General features: G+C 36.2%; 2 protein-coding genes across 2 annotated transcripts; both read left to right on the top strand.

Annotated features, from left to right (window-relative positions):
- The first annotated feature begins 285 nt into the window (after window positions 1-285).
- Window positions 286-4,471, top strand: LOC127879240 (uncharacterized). Its single transcript, XM_052425993.1, has 5 exons — window positions 286-1,248; window positions 1,512-1,685; window positions 2,012-2,252; window positions 3,540-3,670; window positions 4,012-4,471. Exons 1-5 carry the CDS (start codon window positions 529-531, stop codon window positions 4,276-4,278), a joined length of 1,533 nt encoding a protein of 510 aa, XP_052281953.1. The 5' UTR covers window positions 286-528; the 3' UTR covers window positions 4,279-4,471.
- A 10,214-nt stretch (window positions 4,472-14,685) lies between these two features.
- Window positions 14,686-22,218, top strand: LOC127879252 (uncharacterized). Its single transcript, XM_052426011.1, has 6 exons — window positions 14,686-15,791; window positions 16,170-16,279; window positions 18,259-18,379; window positions 20,326-20,432; window positions 21,064-21,131; window positions 21,755-22,218. Exons 1-6 carry the CDS (start codon window positions 15,149-15,151, stop codon window positions 21,903-21,905), a joined length of 1,200 nt encoding a protein of 399 aa, XP_052281971.1. The 5' UTR covers window positions 14,686-15,148; the 3' UTR covers window positions 21,906-22,218.
- The last annotated feature ends 2,317 nt before the right edge of the window (window positions 22,219-24,535 follow it).

Genomic DNA, 24,535 nt, shown 5'->3' with positions numbered 1-24,535 from the left:
CGAATGACATGCGCTTATCACATGTATAACAATTTTCATTGGCGCACTCTAGACGCAAGGTTAAGACAAAGACTAAAACATGCTTCCAACTTCGATCTGAAAATCTGCATCTTCCGGTTTCCGCTTAGACGACAACTAACTTTCCCAGCGTGCTTCTTCGTAAAAAGTGAATTACGTGTTTACCCCTAATGACATTTGCCCACCCTTGTTTGTACAAATATCGGAGTCGCGCGTCCAAACCAGAAGTCCTTGTATAATCAACTTGTGATAAAATGTAGCCAACTGATGCTCGGCGCACCTTGTTGGTCGCCGTTGTCCTGATAACGGGAGTTGAAACAACCGTTAAACATCGTTTATTGATAAAGAACTACTGGAAATCATTAACGCCATATTCCTGTTGGATTCAAAACTGAATTGGTGCACACGGCTCAAAATTGTTTGAGACTGAAGCATAATATTATATTTCTACTGTTGTGAAATAGACTTATAATATATTCCTTAGAGATTAACATACACAGTAAAATAACGATGAATAAAATAATATTATTTAGTTGTATGGCTTGGGCAGTGAGTGCCGGTAACATTCCGACAGGGTTCATACCACTGCCACCGCTGCCATTTAACGCAAACGTTGGAGCTCCGACGCCGGTGCAGACACAAACACTGTCACCGACTCTTCCACCAGCAACGAAGAAACCGGTTATAACTAAGCCGAACAATCCGCCGACAAAACCGACAGCACCGACAGTGCCAACAGCGCCGACAGTACCAACATCGCCGACAGTTACTACAAATCAACAAACAAACTGCGGACTGAACGTTAACGTTCCGGCGGCAAACTGCAACAACGCTAACGGAAACGTACAGCAGACGTTGAATACGTTACGCCAACAACTCGACCAGGCACGGCAGCAGCAGACCTCGCAGAATGCCGCGGTGCAGACGATGATTAGTCAGTTACAGACCCGACAGTCTGGGTACCTCACAAAAATCGCGGACCTCCAGAATGAGGTAAAAAATCTAGTTCAAGCCTTCAACTCGCTCAGTAGCAGTCGCCCGCTCTCGACAGCCGCCCCTGCACTCGCGATTACGACCGGACCTGTCACTTCCGGTGGCGTCTCCGCGATAGATCTTCAGCAGGCAATTCAGAATGTGCGCAACGACATGGCGCTGGCAATCATTGACTTCAACAACCGTGTGTTCAACATAAGCACTTCCATCCAAGGCAATGAGCAGCAAGAACTGAAAGTAAGTTGTCTAAAATCGTTGTATTCTCGCTTTTGTTCATTTAAAATAAACATAATACTACACAAAAAGTAAGTCAAACCATTACAACAATAAAGAATGATAAAGAAGCTAAATGTATGCAGCATCACTTTAAAGAAATTATGCTTAACGAGATTCCTGTCGGTTAACGTTAATACCATTTATGTGAAATACATTAATTGGTACATCAATGCACTGTGCGGTAGATATAATACGAATGCACGGTGGATCCGCCGCTGTTGCAGGTCCACCAGAGCATCGAGGCGCAGATCCAGCAGCAGTCAGGCGACATTGGCCGCCTCACCCAACAGGTGACGGCGCTTGCCGGCCTCCTTGCGCAACTCAACACGACTTCCGGTCAGTCCACTTCCGGTGCCACCGCCGCGGACGTCGCCAAATTACAGGCACAAATACAACAGGTTTGTTAAGAGGGGTCACCTTTTTTCAGCGAAACTGATGCCGTATAATTATTTTGTTTTGTATATTTCATCTACGGTTTCATGTTCTTAAGCAACGAGACCGATGCCACAAATCCAGGCCGTGTTATTAATTTTATGACGGTTATTTTCTCTGAAATATGTCGATCCTTTATGCTTGTGATAGTTGTGATACGCTACATAACTACTCGATAAATGCAAAGTATAAAATAAAAGAAGTATACTATGGATTATTGTTAAAGATATGTGATTTGTCTTGTGTTCATACCGTTCTCATGGAGACAAACATAACAACTCCATCACAACAGGTAGCCAGCGATGTGCAGAAGTACGACCAAAATCAGCAGAGCCAGATCAGCTCATTAAATCTCAAGGCTGGTGCCCTGGCGTCCGAGGTGGCCAATCACAGCTCAGATATCAATAAAATAAACGGGAACCTGCAGCTCGATGAGTCGCGGCTGCGCAATGCCGAGAAAGACATCAAGCTCAATCACGACTCGCTCGCGCTGTACAGGCAGCAGACGAACGCAAAAATCAGCAGCATCAACGGTAGGGCTTTGGTTGTTTTTGAAACATGACAACATTTATATTTATTTACTAAGACCGCCTTGCAGAGAACTTTTTAAATTGAAATCTTCCACAGTTTGTGTTATGACAAACAAAAACCAACAAGTAAGCTTTTAAATTTATAGGCATATATGTATATTATTATATATTTTAAAAAGTAAATTTAACCCTAAAGCCAATAGCGCGTTATGTTCCTGGTGTACTTTAACCATAAGGATTGTTTCTGAAACTCGCATCGAATCTAAAAATACCAGAATACAGTTAAACCCCATAGCACTATTACGAAGATCAAACCTGTCAATGCAGACAAGCGGAAAGTGTCGTCCTGTTGGGCTTGTTTAAGACAGCCACAATATGTGTCATATAATAATAATAATAATAATAATAATAATAATAATAATAATAATAATAATAATAATAATAATATAATAATAATAATAATAATAATAATAACTTTATTTCACGAAGAATTTACATCAAGATATAATTTTTTTTTTACAATGTGGTCTTCAGTAACATAACACAATTATATATTTTGGAACATGCATACGAACTTACAAGGGATAATACAAATATGCAAAATATGATACAAAAATCAATCTTTTAAAATAAATCACATCAGACACATCACAACAAAGTATTTACATAAAGTATATCAATGATTTGTTTGTAGGTACTCTTTAAATTTTATTGTATATGTGATATTCGATGACACTAGTCGGTTGCTTATTGGAATGAAATTCCATACGGTTCGTGCAAGAAACGAAAACGCTCGTTTTCCACAATTTGTTCTAAACGTAATAGATGATATATTAGTGTGTGTGGTGGATCTAAGAGCGTACACATTGTTATTTGAGATATGAATAACATTAGTCAAATAAGAGGGCATTGCGCCTATTACAAACTTATTAACAATAGATCCAATTAGGAAAGTACATCTATTATTAAATGTCAACCAACCAAGTTCTTTGAATAAGGGAGCTGAAGGAGTTGAATATGGTTTATTCAGTATTATTTTAACCCATTCATGACAAGCGTCTAGAAAAAAAGGACTTGGCAAACAGCGTAGACCCAGATGAGACGCCGCATAATGCGGCGTCTCATCAGGGTCTACGCTGTTTGCTTAAAGGATTTTCTGTAAGAAATATTCTAAATATAGAAATAAATATACTAGACATCCCTAATTTTGGAAATGAATTGATCCAATTTAGAAGAATGTGAGAGTCCACTTGGCATGAATGGGTTAACGTCGTCTGATAATTCTTGCAGCCGACATGAGCGCCCTGCAGCAGAACGTCTCCACCATTCAGACGCAGGCAAAGTCCGTACAGACCACTGTTATGAACCTGTTCGGTCAGTTCTCTAGGGACACTGTGGCTCTGGGCAATCTTAAGACTCAGGTATACAGAACACTGCCGACAATGTCACTTACATGTAATCATATGTGTTGTGTCTCATATAATGCAAAATTAAAAAATATTGAGATACTAATACTTATGTACCGACTTTTTTAATATTTGTCATGAACGTATGTTAAGTGTTATGGCTATAATAAGAACACAAATTTACAAAAGTTTTGTAGAAAATATTTTGAGATATACTTTTGCATCAAACATCTTTTAATCACGACGTACAATTATTTTCCGCTTTGCAAGAAAAAACACAGTAACATTACCAGGTTCCGAAGGAAATGCTCAACGATATGCTGATATGCCCATGTATTATATATTATCAATTGCAGTCGGCCGCTCTGCAGGCGAACATTTCAAAGATCTCCGGCGACCTTGGTCAGCAGCAGACGGAAATTGCGGCCATTAAGAGCGGCATGGTGGCGCTGAAGAACGCCATTCCAATCAGCGAGCTGACCACCATGAACAACATCATCACTACCGTGCTCGCCACCAACGCGTCCATGACGCAACAGCAGATGCAGGACTTCAAGCGCGCGCTAACGAGCATACAGGCGAACCTGCAGAATATTCAGACGACCACGCCGCCCAGCGGATAAGCGGCAGCCTCACCTACGTGGTCAGGATTCTAAGAACGGTCAATGAAACAGGCGCCCTGAATAAATGTTTTACGTTCGCAGTTGATACATATTTGATGAAACATTTATTATCATGTATGTTTGTGCTCTCAGTTGTCCTACTGGAATCAATATGGGGAACATAAGATTTATGTTATTAAAACAATGGACCGTTTTCTGCTTTGTTTGCATTTTCTCGAAATAAGTTGTAATTCATTAATACAGGTATTTTTTTGTACTGAACGAGCTTGCAATGATGCGAGAAATATGATACTACCGTAATCATTTAACTTATTTCGGTACATATAAATCAGTTGTAACAAAAATAAACAAGTATATTCATAGTTGATGTTTGAAGGTTGCCGTTGGACATCTTTCATTCGCAAAGTCAACAATGCTCAAATTTCCCAGACGGATTCGAGGGTGTGACCACGAAACGTGTTTTAACACTTAAAACCCCAAAATGAAATGCACCAAATAACAGCATCAATTACTTAACTGAGTCTAGATATATTAAACAAAAACATTTTTTGTTATTTAAGAGACGTTATTTTCAAATTACACGTAATGCTAATGTTATTATTTTTGGAATATGTGGCGAGTGTAAACAGTGTTACTTTGGCATTTAAACATATAGTTGATTATATAAATTCATGTTGTTTATTTTATCCAAACATCTATCGGAGCGTCTTTCAATTCCCAAATTTACAGAAGATGTTCAATTGACATGACGCCTTATCAGTGATCGCTCCGCCCACTTAATCACGTGGCTCAGCGGGAAGAAAACCTAGACAAGCTAACACCAAAATGGCTTCTTTGCCTATAGACTGCATATAGATTTACGCGATATTCCGAATACTTTTATGGACTTGTTTAACACCATATTACACTTGTAAAGGGGTTGATGCCATTTAGTTATTCTGCAAATGCAAAAGTATACGATTAAAGAGAACATCAGCTATTTATAACGGGTAAATCGGTACATTAAACACGCTCTCAAACGCTTGCGCGCTTACCGAAATCGAACCCGTTATTACGTGTAATGGTGGTATTTGCAATAAATTAACACTTCACCGGTATTTACCCGTGTTATTAACAAAATTATTACTGAAATTTCTGACGCCGGGTGGGTACCTCAATCCCACATGTTATTGCGTATAAAAGTGATATTAATCATATTAAACATTGCTTACTGTATGGGACATTTATCAATCACTATAATTTTAAGCGCAAAAACAACACAGTAAGTTTGGACATTGTCTGATATAAAATTAGCGTTGTACGAAATGGAATAAGGTCAGGCTATTATAAATTAATAAGGCTACCAATATCAGACGCTCGCGCAGGTACCGACTTCCCCGAAGTTACCGCATTTATTGGTTAACTAATATCAGTAATAATAACTCTTTTACAAAAGCATTTATCGATACGTTTTTATTAAAATAATAACAAAATGGTTTTCACTTGTTTCTGACACACACAGAAACGCGATTTTTAACGGGAATTTCGTAAAGTTACACGAATTGGGTACCAAAATTCTCAATTATTTTACATGCACACGTGACATAATACATACTTAATAATGCTTAGTTATTGCTTATATGACATTTCAAGTTTGCGAAATAAATATATGTTCTATAAAGGGGATCTCGGTAATTCTTTTAATATTCCACTCGCTCTTGTCAAGACCGCATTGCCGCGTTGGAAATGGTATAAATTTAATTAATCTAACTTATCTTTCTGGATACCAAATGTCAGAGTTGCATTAACCCTTTTTACACCGTTTTTGACATATTTCATTTCCGTTTTTTAATCCGAACAAAATAAACGAAACTCGTTTAAAAAATGAGATCTATGCATTCGAGCTCCTAGTGTGGATTAAAAGCGTTTATTGGTGACACCACGTGAGTGCAAAGGTGTAGATACCGTTAATAAGATAATATATCACATGTCATCTTCAAATAACATGTATGATGTCAATTAAGTGCATCACTATCAGAGTAATAAAACACAACATGAATTAGGCTTCATGCTGGGTTTTATTTCTCTTTAAGTAATGCAGATGAACCTCGCTTCTGACCTAGTAACTGATAAAACTTTTTTTTAAGTGAAATATTATGTGATAATCAGATCGATAACATAAACTATTTAAATCTGCTAGTATATCCGATAAAATTATATTATAATTGTCTTTGACAGTGTTGACGTTCAGTTGTTCGTGGTGACGACCGCATGTATTTATACATCTCTTACACTTCTCAAGATCCCTTTTCGGCTTTGGAAACGATATAAATTAAATGTCACCAACTAATCTTTCAGGATATCGATTGTCCGAGTAACATAATCCCCATTGACACCGTTTAACCATTTTTAATCGTTTTTTTAAAGAGGAAAACAAAAGAAACTCGTTGGAATAAAAGTGAACCTAAACATGTAGCTTGTCTAGAAAATGGCGGACAGGTCGTTGCTAACGAGTGCGCCCGATTAATCGATCGCTGATTGGTGGATCAATTCTAGTGGGAGGAGCGATCATAGATAAGGCGTCATGTCAATTACAGAAATCTTCCAAATCTCTTCATATACAAGACACTAAATTATGATATTTAACCCATTGATGCCTAGTAGACTCTCCCAGCATTCTAAATTGGATCAATTTATTTCCAAAATTAGAGATGTCTAGTATTTTTATTTTTATTTAAAATATTTCTTACAGAAATTCCTTTAAGCAAACAGTGCAGACCCTGATGAGACGCCGCATCATGCGGCGTCTCATCTGGGTCTACGCTGTTTGCCAAGGCATTTTTTCTAGACGCTATGCATAAATTGGTTAAGTTCAAATAATAGTATATAGTCATTGATTGTCGCAAACACAACCGAAAGCAAAGATCTCATGTTTTGTAATTTAACCGTATGGAACACAACATGGAATGAACAATAAAGTTTAGGGTCCCCACTAAAAATATGTCCTTTTATGTTTGGGGTAGTCCTACCTGCTGAAGGGATGGCGACATTCAGAGACCACGTAAGACATGATTACTGGGCATGTGTCATCAGCTGTGCCATCAGCTCTGTATGAACAAAGGACATATAATGATGGCGTGGCCATTATTTCGATTATAAGCTTTTTATGAGGGAAATGTATTAAATTTCTTCTTGTCTAATAAACCTTTGCTTGTAGCATATTTTTGTTATACTTCCCTTCTTTACGGAACCCGGATAGGGCCATTTATAATCTCGCCCTTCTTTCATCAAGGGCGACACACGACACACGAAGCGATACACGATAGTTTGCGCGACAGTCGCGGCGACGCACGATATTTTGCGCGACAGTCGCGGCAACGCACGATATATTTAACACGATATATCGCCTTTTTGTAGGTTGCCCAAAATATCGTTTTAAATATATCGTGCGTCGCCGCGACTGTCGCGCAAAATATCGTGCGTCGCCGCGACTGTCGCGCAAACTATCGAGTATCGCTTCGTGTGTCGTGTGTCGCACTTGGTGAAAGAAGGGCGAGATTATAAATGGCACTATCCGGATTCCGTAGGATTCCGTACTTCTTCGCTGTATTTGACGGTCTGCTTTGTCAGTGTATATAATAAGTTTAGTTTTGTGATTTATTGCGTTGCCGCAGCAACCAGAACAAAATCGTTTATGCATTGCAAGATGCATTTCTGCATTTGTTATAAGCAAATTTAAGTGTGAATTGTTAATTGCACTCTAGTTGTGTTCACATCGGAACGTTTAAAAAAGCAAGTTGATGCTCTAACTGCGTTAAAAGAACACCTGTCGCATAGGTACGGCTCTTATTGCGATCAATTGTTTGGTCTTTTACTTTCGGAACTAAAGCAATAAAATTCTTTATCAATATACTAAAATAATGCCTTTACCAGATCGAACATGCTGTCCTTATACAGGGACATCCCATCATTTAGTGTCAAGATACGGCGCACAGTAAATGTCACGCATATTTGCGACGCACATTGATGTCTTATTAGAATCAAAACAGCGGTGCTACATGTAAAGTAAAACAATTATTGGAATCTGTCTTAAGATATAAGTTTATTTTCAGCGCAAAGCATGATTGAACAAACAAAACAAATAATTTTGATGCATACTCTTTTAATCTCATCAAATGTATAAAAAATAATGCATTTAAACATGCGTCTAGTTTCAGGAAAACAAACCCAGTCGACATTGAGGCGGGTCACGTTTTTTTTATCAGACATGTGCATTCATGTCCAAGAGATTAACTGTTTACAAAAATATAATATTTTTTATTCAATCTCAATAATTGTGCTATGTAAAATGATGAATCGACAATCCATTTTTCTCTTTTCAGTAAAAAATACAACATAAAATTGACATGAAAAACATTCATGTGAAAAATGAAAATCACAAACAATCTTATTTGCTTTCAATCCAATAACAATTTTTATTGCCTCATCGGATGCGCAATTAATTTTATTAATAATATATTGGACAACTTTGAAAGACAAAGACACCATATACTTTGCATATAGAACACTGTACTGCCAAATCATACATTCTGTTCATTTCGTGTCTTTGTTGCATGCCCTTTATTTAAGAAACATTTGATCATATGTGGCTATTTGTGTTGTTAAGTCGAAATTCAGTCCTTCCTTAATATTGTCGTAAGATATTTCGTAAGACAAGGCTCAGAGCATGTGAGACGCGTTCTGAGAAAACAGGGCTTAATGTATGTGCGTAAAGTGTCATCCCAGATTAGCCTGTGCAGTCCGCACATGCTAATCAGGGACGACACTTTCCGCTTGTTTAGTATTTTTCGTGTAAAGGAAGTTTCTTCTGCACGAAAATCCAGTTAAGGTGGAAAGTGTCGTCCCTGATTAGCCTGTGCGGATTGCACAGGCTAATCTGGGACGACACTTTACTCACATGCATTATGCCCAGTTTTCTCAGAACACGACACATCTGTAGTCATGACTGGTGAAACATTCTCTAATAAAGGAAGCTCGCTTGAGATTTTGAAAATCTGTACAGCTGAACTTACATGTCAAGGTGGGATGGGAAAATAGAGTGTAAAGTCACTGAGTGCATGCTATGTATATTTTAAAGACGTATCGCAATTGATAGAACACTTTGGTTGAAAAAGAATTGAAAGAGTAAATAAACTTATATCATTTATCCAATTTACAGAATAAAAACCATACTGTGAAATTACTTGCGTAAGGTGACAATCTCTTTGTATTAAAAATACAAAAAAATCTTTGGTAAATTAATTGTTATCAATCAGTTCTGCAGTGCAAATAATGGTCGCGAATAACACTTATTTACCGCAATTACCAGTTAAATGTATTTGACTTACACTTATAACGTGTTGTTTGAATTAAATAAACTCGAAATAGTTTTCCTTATTGGGAACATGAAATACTAGATTATCAGGAAGCGCGCGTTTGTTATCATTAGACGAATTGCAAAAAAACACATCAAAGAAAGTAGAAATATGATAAAAACGGTAACCATGGTTCATTTTCAATGAACAGCAATGAGGAATCTTCCTTGAGAGTCATGGGTATGTAAAACGTAGAATGATTAAATAATCTTCACGAATAGACATTCCGTTCATGACTCAATGAACGAACTGGATCGATGGACGGAAATTATGCATGAATAAGCGAAAGTGTTTTTTTAATGGTCCTTTTGACATTTTCCCTCTCAGAAGTGAAGTAAAAATGGCTTAGCAAACAGCATAAAACCAGAACAGCCTGCGGGTTACTCGCAGTCTGTTCAGGTTTTATGCTGTTTGCTGCTGATCGGTATCTAAGGGTTTGAAATGAAGCCTTTATAACTTGGATATACATGTGTAGTAATAAAAGTCTTTAACTATATTTAACTTTGGTAAAGGACTACAAATGTGTCAAAATGTGTCTCTAAGTGGTAAAGGGTTAACTGCTTATTATTTGAAGCCAATAAACTGTGGGATCATTGTTGACGATCTGACAAATAATAACAGTTTATAATTTAATCATCAAAGCATTCATTTCGCACATATTCACATTCCACCGGTTGACATAAATATATTAAATATGTGGACCCGTTTAAATGTTGCACATTACGACAAAAGGGTCCAACAATTGTTACCGGTACGTATTAAATATTAAAATTATCTGTACTCATTGAAACATCGTTTTCTCTTTTAGGTGGTCTAAATGTGATTAACAGACAGACAAGATTAATAAGAATTGCTTATTTTCATCCATGTTCGATTCTGCCTTTAGTATATCATCATCAGATGCGGCTACAACGCCTTCAATAATTACAGGAACATAATTTTAGATAGACAAACGTGTCTTTATGTAAACGATATTTTATATAGGATCGCCAACATAATCCATGTCAATTAATTACTTGTTTATGAGACCCGGAAATATCACGCAAGCAGACGTAATATTTCTAAAAAGCATATCCGTAGTATTATTTAAAATCACGTATGATATGATTGTCTAACGCGAAGCAATTTGTATCAAATGGCTGATCATAACATTCCACATCGTCCGGTAACAATACATCTTATTGGGGTCGCACTGGAGTGCGGCGACTATATATGTAATGCATTTTTTTCGCTTATGGGAGGAGATGTTGTTTTACGGATCAATGTATATATTTTTGTTTTAAGAATATCTTGCATAGTGGTGATTTTTTGTGTAAATTAGTGTAAATAAGTACTGCATTTGTGCCTATTACATTTATCACAACATTTATTGCCAATAATGCAAAGCAAATTGTCTTAATTAATAACTGATCCACAACTGATCACAGGGGAAAGATCACAGGAACTGGGCAAATACGCGAAACTTTCTATTTTTGTATAAAAACAAAATGATGGTTTGTATAAAAACAAAACATAATCAAAATATATTTATTTTGTGGTTTTTGCTTATTTAGTGGAGAATCAATGTAGTACGATATTTGACGACCTATCGCGCAGGCAAGTTTATTGGAAGGCGTAGTGGTACGAAAACGTACAATGTATTAGTTTATTAATGGACATATAATAACGATCGCTATACACAACTTCACCAAATAGTAGTACATAAGTGAATGTCAGCCGGAAAAGCTCAGTTGGGAGAGCGTTAGACTGAAATTGTTTACGCAACAGTCATCTAAAGGCCCCCGGTTCAATCCCGGGTTCCGGCACGAACGGAACAGTTCGGCGGCTGACAATTTTTCAGTCAGGTTAATAAATGTATAAAGCTTCATTTTATGTAGACATTTTAAAATCCATTTTACTACAATTGGTCATTTTTATTAAAATTAATGGATGCAACGTGGTGACAACGTTAATTAAAATTTCTTACATCACTTAAATATCTTATAAAAAATACACGTGTTTTTATATTAACAAATAAATGCAATCAACACATCTATTATCCATGTATTTTTATGGTTGTCTATTATAGGCCCTAAGTACTATCCCTACCACATAGAGAGCGCGAAGCGCGACACGTATTATTGATTGTAACAATGAGTTGCGATAAAGGAAGCAGCCGCTTATCAAGGAGGAGCTGTGTCTGCAACCCGTTTTCAAGCACTCCTCGGAGTTTTTTTTTAAGAACCACATATAGAGCGCAAAGCGCGACACGTATTACTATCCAGGTGGTATGGGCCCTTTAGCATTATCCGACCATTACGTCCATAGTTATCTTCCTTAGAATTTGAGAAATTTTGAAATCCTTGTTAGATGTCCAAAATTTTCGTCCGATTGTTCCCAAACTTGCACAGGTTTTTTTTTTAATCAATGAGGACCCAACCCAAACTCTATATGAGCAATATCGGACCATAAGTCCAGAATTATGTCTCTTTGAATTTAAAATAAAAGTGAAAAACTGCTTGGTTAGGTGATTATGTCAACATTTTTCATCAGATTCTGTCCAAACTTACAGTGTCTTCATACCAATGAGCATTTTCACCTCATTTTAAATGAGAAACATCGGGACAATAAGTCCAGATTTTGTTTCTATTAAATTTGACAAAATAAACAATTTCCACTTGTTTAACAGATTTCACAACTTTCGTCTGAATCTTTCCAAACTTGTTAAGTGTTTTTATATCAGTATTACTCGAACCCTATTGAAAATGATGAATATCGGAGCAATAAATCTATTATGATCTTTTACTGAATTTCAAAGTATTGTGAAATGCAGCTTCTTTATGCAATTTACAGTTTTCATTTATTTTTTTGAAACTTTTACAGTGTTTTCATATCAATGAGTACTCAACCCCTATCGTAAATGAGCAACGTAAGAATAAGTTCAGAATCATCTCCCCTTGAAATTGAGAAAAATATGAAATTACGCTTACAAGATGAAGCAGATATTTTAAAACCTACACAGTTCTGTTCCATTAATGAAAACTACACACGGATGCCAGTTAAAAAAAGGAAACCAATGTAAATAAAATGAACTATGAAATATTTGGGGGTTACAACACAAAATCATAGATAATGGTTATTTGGGGGTTATAACACAACATTATAAATAATGGTTTTTTGGGGGTTATAACACAAATTCATAGATACTGGTTATACCAGTATCTTTTTCTATTTTGTTTAAAATAATCGGCCAATGTATTAATATTTACAGTAGAACAAAAATCGTTCCATGTAACTTGAGTGCCTTTTACACTGAATTTCCCGACGCCCTTTGATGCTTTGCATCAATACTTATCTTGTTATTACTATTTGATCAATATTTGTGTCTGTTTGTTGAATGAAGGTCTGGATCGTGTAGACACTTTTTCTGTTTCAAAAATATACTATATCAGTTTTCGTTGTGTATGACTTACTAAGAAGTCGTCATTTTGACACCTATCTGTCATGACTTCTAATATATTTTAAGTGTAAGAAGAATCAGATAGGTGTCTAACGAGGGAAGGCGTGAGTTTCGCAGAATACTGCTATTTGATTGCGCATCATGAATTGCATGCAAGCACAGACACAGCACACAAAAAGTCTCCATGTTCGCAATCATACATTGCATGCAATCACAGACACAACACACGAGATCTCAATGTTCGCATCATACATTGCATGCAATCACAGACACAACACACGAGATCTCAATGTTCGCACACGCGAAGAACGGGTATTTTTTTCCTAAATGGAATAATAAACAATTTTTCAACAATTGTGAACCTCAAGACTGTAGCTACACAATCCGCTAATTAAACGGTATTAAAATCGAAAATCGGTTATGTGAATGACTTCGTTAAATAAGTTATTTCAATTAACATAGCACATCTCAAATTAACATCACATAACCCTGTCAACAAGAGGCTCCTAGGTACTGCAGGGCATGTCGCGTGTGTTTGGTTACTTTGGATAAAACAGCAAAACTTGAGCATTATACGATAAGACCGCAGTCAACCAGCATTTAATTATCAGCGTTAAGATAGATAAATGCAGTTTGTTGACCACCAATGGAATGCCACGCCCAATCTCATCATCATCATCATCATCATCATCATCATCATCATCATCATCATCATCATCATCATCATCATCATCATCATCATAATCATCATCATCATCATCATCATCACCATCATCATCATCATCATCATCATCATCATCATCATCATCATCATCATCATCATCATCATCATCATCATCATCATCATCATCATCATCATCATCATCATCATCATCAACAACAACAACAAAACAAAAATATCATCATCATCATCATCATCATCATCATCATCATCATCATCATCATCATCATCATCATCATCAACATCAGCAGCAGAAGCAGCAGCAACAGCAGCAGAACAGCAGAATCATCAGCAGCAGGAGCAGCAGCAGTAAAAGGAGCAACTTAATTAATCATCATCAGTAGCAACATCGTCATCACCATCATCCCGTTTCTAATTTAAACCATCATCGTTCATAACGATTCCAACCAATGTACAGTGTTGAATTGAAACTGCAAAAAATATGCGCGAGAGCTTAACTGATAAGTAAGGTTAAAAAGACTCTAGGCATTAAGTGTTTAAAGTGATAATTATCATAAATCGGAAGCTATGTCCTGTCGAAAAATGTTGTATTAATACACTAAAAAACACTTTTTGTCTCCACAAATAATGGCTTCAAAGCATGAGCAACGAAGCCGACCGATATGTTGATTTCATTATGTTGTTTCTAGTCACTGCCCACCCACTGTCATCAATTGTCACCCTTTACAGTATTCTGGCCGTGCCACATTAACGCCGGGGGGCCCGTAAGTATCCGATCATGTGACAACAGCTATCAGCTCCTTATTTATTGAGAGTGACATACACGCAAACTTTGAAAAAGTGTTTACGAATTATCAGTATTGTGTCACCACGAATGTTTTCATTTCTAGCTTCTGTGGTTGGTAAATTCGAACAGAGGTATGTAAAACAAAACCCCATAGTTGTGGATCGTCCAGTGACATAAACAGCCACATACACCTCGCTTTGATGTGACCAATACTTGTAAAAAACAGGAGCGCTTAATGTCATAAATGAGTGTATTTATTTAAACTTAATTGCGACGTATACAAACACGTCTGGAAAGACAACGGCGAAGACTTGCCGCTAGTGGGACATAATTGAGGTTGGGATCTCACTGGATTAGTTTTAGTGCACGGGTATTCGAGTGGCTATTAAAACAACAATTTACCCGCTTCTTCTTATCTTTGGTATTTTGTTAAGGGATTAACAAAAACCAGCAACCGCGTTTGACAGACAGAGACTTACTTGCCAAGTGGGTAATTCGAAAATAATAAATCTACAGAAATTTGCAGACATAAACACTTTTGTTATTTTGTTATATGAAGTTTTGCTAAAATGTTACTGAACACAATATGTTTGACGGTGCTCTTTTGTGCGTTAGTTTTGGTTTTTCCAACGTCTGCGCAAACACGATGCTCGCTGATGATTCCAGTTCCTGATTTGGGATTCTGCGACGCCATAGGGGCCTTGGAGGAACATGTTGACGCAGATCTGAACGAAGCAAGGGGCCGGATGAACGTCATGCGAGAATACGAACACGACGTGTTCAGACAATTCAATCAACAATTCACAGAAATACAAAATCACACGGGGATTTCAGATTTGAGTATCGATGATATCGATAGAGAAATTAGCACGTTGAAAAGATTCGTTGACACTCTGCTAGAAATGCAAACGCGCGCCGCGAACGCAGCGGTCAATAATACGTCTAGAGTTAAGCGCGCGTCGTCCCTTCCACCCGCACAACAGCAGCTAGTGGACGCCGCTCAGCAGACGTTCCATCAGGCGCTCGCGGGCGTTATCAATCAGATTCAGGCGGCGGCGACCACGGTAGCAGACGACGCTACGAAGGACAAGGCGTTCCACGCAAAGCTGCAGCTAGAATTGACGTCGAACCAACGAGCCTTACAGCAGATAGAGCAGCAGATTCACGCGCTTGACGCCGCTATTCAAAACGCTCTTTCTCAGAAAAAAACAGGTAGGATTACGGATTTTTAAAAATAAATAAAGTATGTATACAATTTAACAAGCAAACAACTAAGCCATTTCTAAGCAAGATATACATGCATGATCAATATAAATTTTAATTTATTAACAGGCTTCTTCTAAATTTTGCTCATTTGTTACTCAAAGCTATCGATGCTTTTATTTGCATCGCTACATAAAAATAATGTCAATAATGGACGTGGGCTTTTAACATAATCAACTTCTCTTTGCGTTATGAATAAATAAAGTTCCTTTCAAAAAGTATTTTGTACAAACCGAATATACGACAGTACATGTATTCGGTTCTTTGTTTTTATTGGTGAGAAATTTTACATTATGTAATTATCGCATCATTCACTTGTATGCCCAGTGACGGGTGTGAGTCTCGCCGGGGTTCAACAGGAAGTGACGGACCTCCTTATCAATGCCTCGGTGGCGGAGCAGGTATCGCAGCGACAGCTGGATTTCGTGGAGAAGACGGTGAGTCCTCAACAATTAGAGACATACCATCGCCCATGTATGTGGTCCATTTGATGACTAAATTATTGTTCCCTGCCTGTACCATTTGCAGTCCTAACAAACGACACTTTGTAGTCCCTGTTTTTGTGAAGAATTTGTAGTCGATTTGTGTCTTCTTTGTAGCTCCCACACCAAGCATTTTCCTACCAACCTTTAATCTTTAGAAATATGGGATCTCTTTGTAGCCCCATTTCTAACCCATCTTTAACCTTAATCTATGCCCATTTGTAGGGCGCAGATGTAACCTTTCTACAGCCTCCACATGTAGCCGCTATGCAATTCTCAGCTTGGGTCTCTTTGTAGGTCCGTTTGGTCATAATTGTTCGCTGTTAAGATCAAATTGATGAACCAATTGTTGAACCAACATTAGTTAACCCATTGGGCCCCAATCTGTGCCCCATTCTAGACCCGTCTTTAATCCTTGTTTATCCCACGCGTCTTTAAACCATGGGTAGCCTCTTTATATTGTGCATATTCTGTTACCCTTTTATTACACAGAATTAAGGAAAAAAACCTGTGATTTGTTTCATCCAAATAAATATGATATATTAAAAATCGTTAATACATGTATCATTCAAACATTGAAGCCAGCATTAGTTTAAACATGTATAGTATTATAAATAGAACTTGTATATAGTGTTATATTTGGAACTTGTTTTTCTGTTTGAATACAACGGAACTTTTAGCGATCCACACATGATTTAAATAGCAATATTCGTGCGGAATTTCAATGATGAAAACGTTTATCAATTAGATAATTTGGACTGACAACACATTCCGACTGCCCGAGGAATTAAACAAAGTAAATTTAATTATGGAATTGATATTTATAGCTGAACCCAATTGACTTGGAGCAAACCTTTCTTGTCTAATTGTTGAACACATTCCGCTATCAAAACGTTTATCTTTGGTAGATGGCGTTTTAATTGTCAATGTTTATCGTTTAAAGCCATGGGAATCAGTCAGTATTTAGATTCAAAAAAACTTCGAGATTTGTTATTGAGACTGCTGGATTCCCACTCACATTTAGCAAATATTTGACATAGCATAACATGTTTGAAAACGGTTTTAATGTGTTGTATATATTTTTCCCGTTGTCACGCATACACATTTCATTGGAAGGAAAGTAAGCAAGGTTATTCTGGTTTACAAATAGTCGAGCAATGTTTGAGTAATATTACTTTTAGTAAAGATATCACGGATTTTAACGCACTGTTTTTTTCTTCAGATTAACAATTGAGTTTTGTATAAACTATACAAGAAACTGTGCATTTTTTTTAAACACTTGTCATGTTTAGCAGGACCTTCCGCAATTATCGCAATATTGTCATATACCTTGCCGTTTTACTTAACTATTTCATCAAATTGATGTATATAAAACTCGCTAGTGATCAAAGTTTTGTATGATAAAAAACAAATAGTACACGCTCTTTCAAAGAACGCACACAATTTTAATTAGTAAACGTGACAATACAATTTTGAGGAACAGTTCTGAAAGTTTGACGTTTTTTTTTATCTGCAATTGCAGAGTATGGCTTTAACGAAGATAATGGATTGAGATGATACTCGCCATTTCTTTATTAATCTATATGAAACGTTACTGAAGTGGCTCAACATGAAAATTCTTTGTCTTACAGATGAACAACTCCGAATGGAAAAAAATACGTTGGACTCGTTGAAGGATACGCGTGAAGCTGTTTTAGGATAACTAGCCCTCTTTTATAATTGCCCCATGTCTCAGAGTAATTTACCATGTGAATTGAAGATTCAACTGCAAAAATACAAAAATCAAAACAAAACGAACACAATTACAATGCAAGTGACAATATATGCATGAATAAAATAACGCATGATTGTATAAGTAAAACATTGGTTATTTGTTAACACGTGTCTTCTGGTCGATAACTTTCTTTCTTACGCACTGACCCGCTTTTTTGCAGCTGAAGCAATGGCAGCAAGATGAAGCCAAGATAGGGAGCGACATTTCCAACCTCCAGCCACATGCAGCCGCCCTGTCTGCGTCATTGAACAATGACGAGCAAGACATTATAGGACTCATAGGTACTACATGTAGTAACAATGGCCAGCACGACATTATAGGACTCATGGGTACTAGTAACAAAGACGATCAAGACATTAATGGTTTCATAGGTACTAGAAACAATGACGAGCAAGATATTTTAGGACTCCTGCGTACTAGAGACAATGACGATCAAGACATTATAAGACTCATAGGTACTAGTAACAATGGCGAGCACGACATTATAGGACTCATGGGTAATAGTAACAATGAAAAGCAAGACATTAAAGGACTCATAGGTACTAGTAACAATGACGATCACGACATTATAGGACTCATAGGTACTACATGTAGTAACAATGACGAGCAAGACATTATAAGACTCATAGGTACTACATGTGGTAACAATGACGAGCAAGACAATATATGACTGATACTTGCATGTAACAATGACGAGCACGACATAAAAGGACTCATAAATACTCGTAACAATGACGACTACGACACGATATGAGTGATAGGTACATGTAACTATGACGAGCACGACATAATATGACTCATATCTACTCGTAACAATGACGAGTACGACATTATAGGACTCATAGGTACTAGTAACAATGACGATCACGACATTATATGATTGATATGTACTAGTAACAATGACGAGCAAGACATTATAGGACTAATAGGTACTCGTAACAATGACGAGTACGACACGGTATGATTGATAGGTACATGTAACTATGACGAGCTCGACATAATAGGACTCATATCTACTCGTAACAATGATGAGTACGACATAATAGGACTCTTAGTTACTCGTAACAATGACGAGTACGACACGATATGATTGATAGGTACTAGTAACAATGACGAGCAAGACATTATAGGAATCATAGGTACTAGTAACAATGACTAGCAAGACATTAGAGAATTCATAGGTACTAGTAACAATAATTAGCAAGATATAATATGACTCATAGGTACTAGTAACAATGACGAGCAACACATTATAGGATTGATAGGTACAAGTAATAATTACGAGCAAGACGTTATGGTACTCATAGGTACTAGTAACAATGACGAGAAAAACGTTATATAACTCATAGGTACAAGTAACAATGTCGAGCAAGACATTATAGGCCTCATAGGTACTAGTTACAATTACGAGCAAGACATTATAGGATTCATAGGTTCTAGCAACAATGACAAGCAAGACATTAGAGGACTCATATGTACTTGTAACGATGATGAGCACGACATTATAGGACACATAGGTACTAGTAACAATGACTAGCACGTCATTATAGGACTCATAGGTACTAGTTACAATGACGAGCACAACATTATAGGACTCATTTGTACTATTAACAATGACGAGCACGACATTATAGGACTCATTGGTACTATTAACAGTGAGTATAACGTTATAGGATTAGTAATGGTTACTCGCCTCGCGATGTGCCGTAGAACATTATAAAGATGAGATTATTTTGCACGTGTATTTTAACATGATTACTACACACGGATAATCATTTCATGCCTACACACATTTTAAACCTTCTTACATTATTTATAGTATGAAAATGGAAAATGTCGATTAAGTGTTTCATGAAGTTTTCACCCTGACTGAAACGGCATCAATTAATATGCCTCTTTACACGCGACAATTTTGTTCTACAATACGCTTTGATAATTTTCCGGTTGTGAAGATTGTAACGTGTATTGTATGGGCTTAATATTGTTTTGCCATTAACGTTGACACTTTGATTTTTACACTTTGATTGTTTGCTTGAAGTATGTAACGGAGTCAATTGAAGTCAGTATCAATATCACTATGTAATTTTGACTGTACATGTGCATTTGCAAGTTAAAGACAATGTGTAAAAAATATCGAAGTCGCAGTTTTACTCAACATCAGAAATGTCTTGTATATTATATACAAATAAAAACCTGCACTGACGTAGGTTAATCATTTATGTCACAGGCGCTGAGCAGATCCTGGAAAGCAGTGTTGACGCTGCACTCAACAAGTCTGCAGACTTCATTGTCATGGCGACAAATGTGTCCAATGCAAAGGGATTCCTGACACAGGTAACAGCGTGCGCTATTAACTTAGAAAAAACAATTGTAAATATCTGAAAAAAGTTTTTGCAAGAAATAAAACCCAAGTGAGTGATTCAGTGCGCTTATAAAGTTTGAGAAATAGTTCTTACTATTTGTATTACGTGTTTCTGTGAAATCTACTCTTCTTGAAATGATTAAGTGCGCTTGTCAAATTAGAGAAATATTTCTTGCAATTGGTATAACGTGCTTCCATGAAATCTACTTCTATTTTAATGATCAAGTTATTTTTCTTACAATTTACATCACGTGTTAGAATGAACTCCACTAGTATTCAAATGATTATAATTGATGCCTAAAGAAATGAGATCAAACTACAATTAGCATTTAACCATGGCATCTGTCTATCATATCATTATTACTGTTATATCGGACATTCTATAGCTTTTGCACTTACCTCTATTTTTAGTAAAAGATTATTGTTCATTATTTATAATCCATTTGCGTTTTATTATGGAAATAAGTACCGCCTCTGACAAGCCGGTATACGGTCACCTTTGGTACCGTACACGTGTTATTTTACTCTTTTTCTTATGTAAAAAAATAATAATCATAGTAATTATTTATGCCTGTATATTTTAAGACAAAACATCTCTTACAGGCAGGCGCGCAGTTGTTTAACCTAACACTTGGTCTCGGCCCATACGAGGGGGACCTGAAGTCTCAGAAGTAAGTTTAGTTTGCCTTTCATCAAGATTCATGCATCCATCATACATATTCGTAAATGGATTGGTAAAGAATGACAATATAATAACCGTGAAAGATATATAAATACATATCTAATGAATGGCTTATATTAGTTGGCAATACATGAACAAAAGTGTACTTTCGAAGGAATTGTTTCGTGTTTATTTGTTGGAGAAATATTATTAATTTTACGAGTTGATGTCAAAAATTAATTCAGGGAATTTTGTTGTCGGTTAGCAATCAGCTAAGGTAAGTAAATATCTACAGCTAAAGTAAATTTTCTTTTCAGAAGCATAGACAACATTTTTCAGATACACTCGCTGAAAATTAAAAGTATTTTTTGTTTCGCCTATAGCACAAGAAACAAACATTCTAGATACAAATACTAAAAAGACAAATACATTTTCTAGGATGATATTTTTAGGAACTTGTTTTAATAATTAATAATACGAGGATACAATACTCATTGAATAGTGTGTGCACTTGAAACTTTGTCTTTTTGTATAGGTTCTGAAATACATATACAGCAGTTGGGGTATGCATGCCTTAAATCTGATATTGTATGCTTTGATTTGCATAAATGGCGTTTAAATGCTGTTTTTAAGGGCGAGTCAGAGCGGACTGGAAAGCCTGGTTTCGTTTAGCAGTAAGGCGCAGACGACGATGTCGACAGACATTCTGATGCAGAAAAAGAACATCTCAGACGACATCGCCCTCTTGAAGTTCGCATTCGGTCTCCAGGCAACGCATCCCTGAGGCACGTGACCTACAGACGTGATGTTGTATACCTCCGCGAATTGAACATAAGCGCGTTTTGTTATTTTGTGAATACATTGTATGCTACTGGAAAATCAACTTTTACAGCACTAATACTGCTTTATTTGGACACCTGCGTCGATTTCTGGTTTGGACAACTAATTACATGTGTTATGTGACTTTCCAGAAACAAAAAAAAACCTGAAAAGAAAATAGTAACTTCACTTTCCTTATCTTGATATTATCATAACTTAAATATCACTCTCAATTTTTGACATGTTATTTCATCGTATATAAAGTTATACTTCGGAAATATGTGAGCGGCACACGATGGCTTTATATGTGTAATCCACCATAATAAGACATCTGTTGGAGAAAAGTGGTACATTTATATATTTACCGCCTAACATGTACTGAAAGTCAATCCAATTTTATTATATATATATATATATATATATATATATATATATATATATATATATATATATATATATATATATATAATATATATATATATATATATATATAATATATATATATATTAAGTAATGTTGAGTCATGTCTCCAACAAGAAAATTCTTACATGCAATTCTTATATTCTGAGTTCATTGTACACAATAAAAATAATGAGTATTTTTAATATGTTGCATTTTTTGTCAATACCTGTATGTTTTCTTTGAAAGAATGCCGACTTGAAACGTACACCGTGCTTAAATGAAGTGCTACGGTAACGGTCACGTTACGGTCGTGCGTGTTATCTTTAACATAATTAAATATTGATTGCTGGGGGATGTATTTTGCTCATAATACAAAGCTTATGTGTTCATCACGCGTATCAATATTTGAGCTCAGACAATGAAGAAGTGCATTATGTGTTACAGAATGTATGTCATGTACACGATAATGATAAGCACAATAGTAGATACGGTGTGTAATCTGGCTACATTCAAAATAACTGCTCGCAAGAAACAATACAATTATTTTATGAAGAATTACACGTTATCCAACCAATCAATGTTTTTCTTAGTGTAATATACAGTACTGTAAAAGTCGTAAATATTCGTATTCCTATTATAAATATTCATATTGGTCACTCAGAATATGAACAACAAAAAATTCGTCACATTTTTATTTACCGTAGATGACCAGTAAGGTTAAATAATAATGACAAAGACAGTAATTAGAAGCTATGTTTAGTCAAGACGATAGAGGTTCAGGGTCCACATTCCATACGGACCATTACTGAAGTTGTAAATATGTTCACTATAGTTCAATTTTTATCATGTACTATTTTAAAACTATAAAGACCCAATTTGATTTCTTTATAGAAGAAAAAAATGAGATTATTAAGAAATAAGTAGTTTAAATATTTGCTCATAATGCAGACAAAATGTATACGAGCCTTGTTCTGAGAAAACTGGGCATAATGCATGTGCATAAAGTGTCATTTCAGATTAGCCTCTGCAGTCTGCACAGGCTAATCAGGGACGACACTTTCCGCCTTAACTTGATTTTTGGTAAGGAGGGACTTCCTTGAAACTAAAAATACCATAAAAGCGGAAAGTGTCGTCCCTGATTAGCCTCTGCGGACTGCACAGGCTAATCTGGGACGACACTTTACGCACATGCATTAAGCCCAGTTTTCTCAGAACGCGACACATAAATTTCTTATGATCATGTTGAGTATAACGTTTACTTACATCCTTCTGTAATACAGACCCAGAGTTACAAATATCACATACAAGCACATGACTTCATGTATAATCAATGCATGTAACTGACTCACACCAATAGTGGTCACGTGTGTATCACTGAACATCACAAGGCTCATTAAAAGATGACAGGAAAACCCCAATTAATCAGAACACAAATCATATTCACTGAACTTCTCACAAACAAACTCATGAACAGTACTGGAGTTTTATAACACATTTAAGAGACATTAGCAAATGCCTTTGCATATCAGTTTAATATAAGTGACATAACAATCAACTCTACATAACAGCACACACTTATATTATGCCAACATGGAATTATAATTTTACACGTTTTCAACATACATTCAATGTTAACAAATACATCAATATACATATCAATGTAAAAAATGTACACTAAAAGCAATTGTTTAAGTCTTTATATTTTACAACACACTACTACATTTATACATCACATGATCTTTCAATTTGTTCTACATTAGACTTCTTTTGCATGCAGGCCTATTTTACAAAAATTGCATATAAAATCATATACCATAACTATTTACATTTAACTTTTTTGATCATCACTGATTTCTTGAGTCATTGGATCATGTCAATAGACAACTATAAAAACATTTTGAAATGAAATAAGATTTTTTTTTTCAATCTGTTAAAAAATCTAAATCAAGAAAATGATCATGCGTACAAACAAGAGGGTCTTGAGTGCCTTTATGCGCTCACCGGAGTTCACGGACATCAATTGCTGAAAACTTGACCTGGTGATCTAGTTTTTGACCCAATTGACCCAGATTAAAATATGACCTTTATATTGTTATGAAAAACATTCAGGTCAAGTTAGTGTGGTGACAAGTTTTTGTTTTTAAAGTTTTTGGAAGCACATTAAAGGGATCTTTTCACGCTTTGGTAAATTGA

This window comes from Dreissena polymorpha, chromosome 4, assembly GCF_020536995.1.
Source record: "Dreissena polymorpha isolate Duluth1 chromosome 4, UMN_Dpol_1.0, whole genome shotgun sequence".
Classification (NCBI taxonomy): domain Eukaryota; kingdom Metazoa; phylum Mollusca; class Bivalvia; order Myida; family Dreissenidae; genus Dreissena; species Dreissena polymorpha.
The sequence above is the reverse complement of the archived record's forward strand: the minus strand, read 5'-3'. Positions and strand labels throughout refer to the sequence as shown.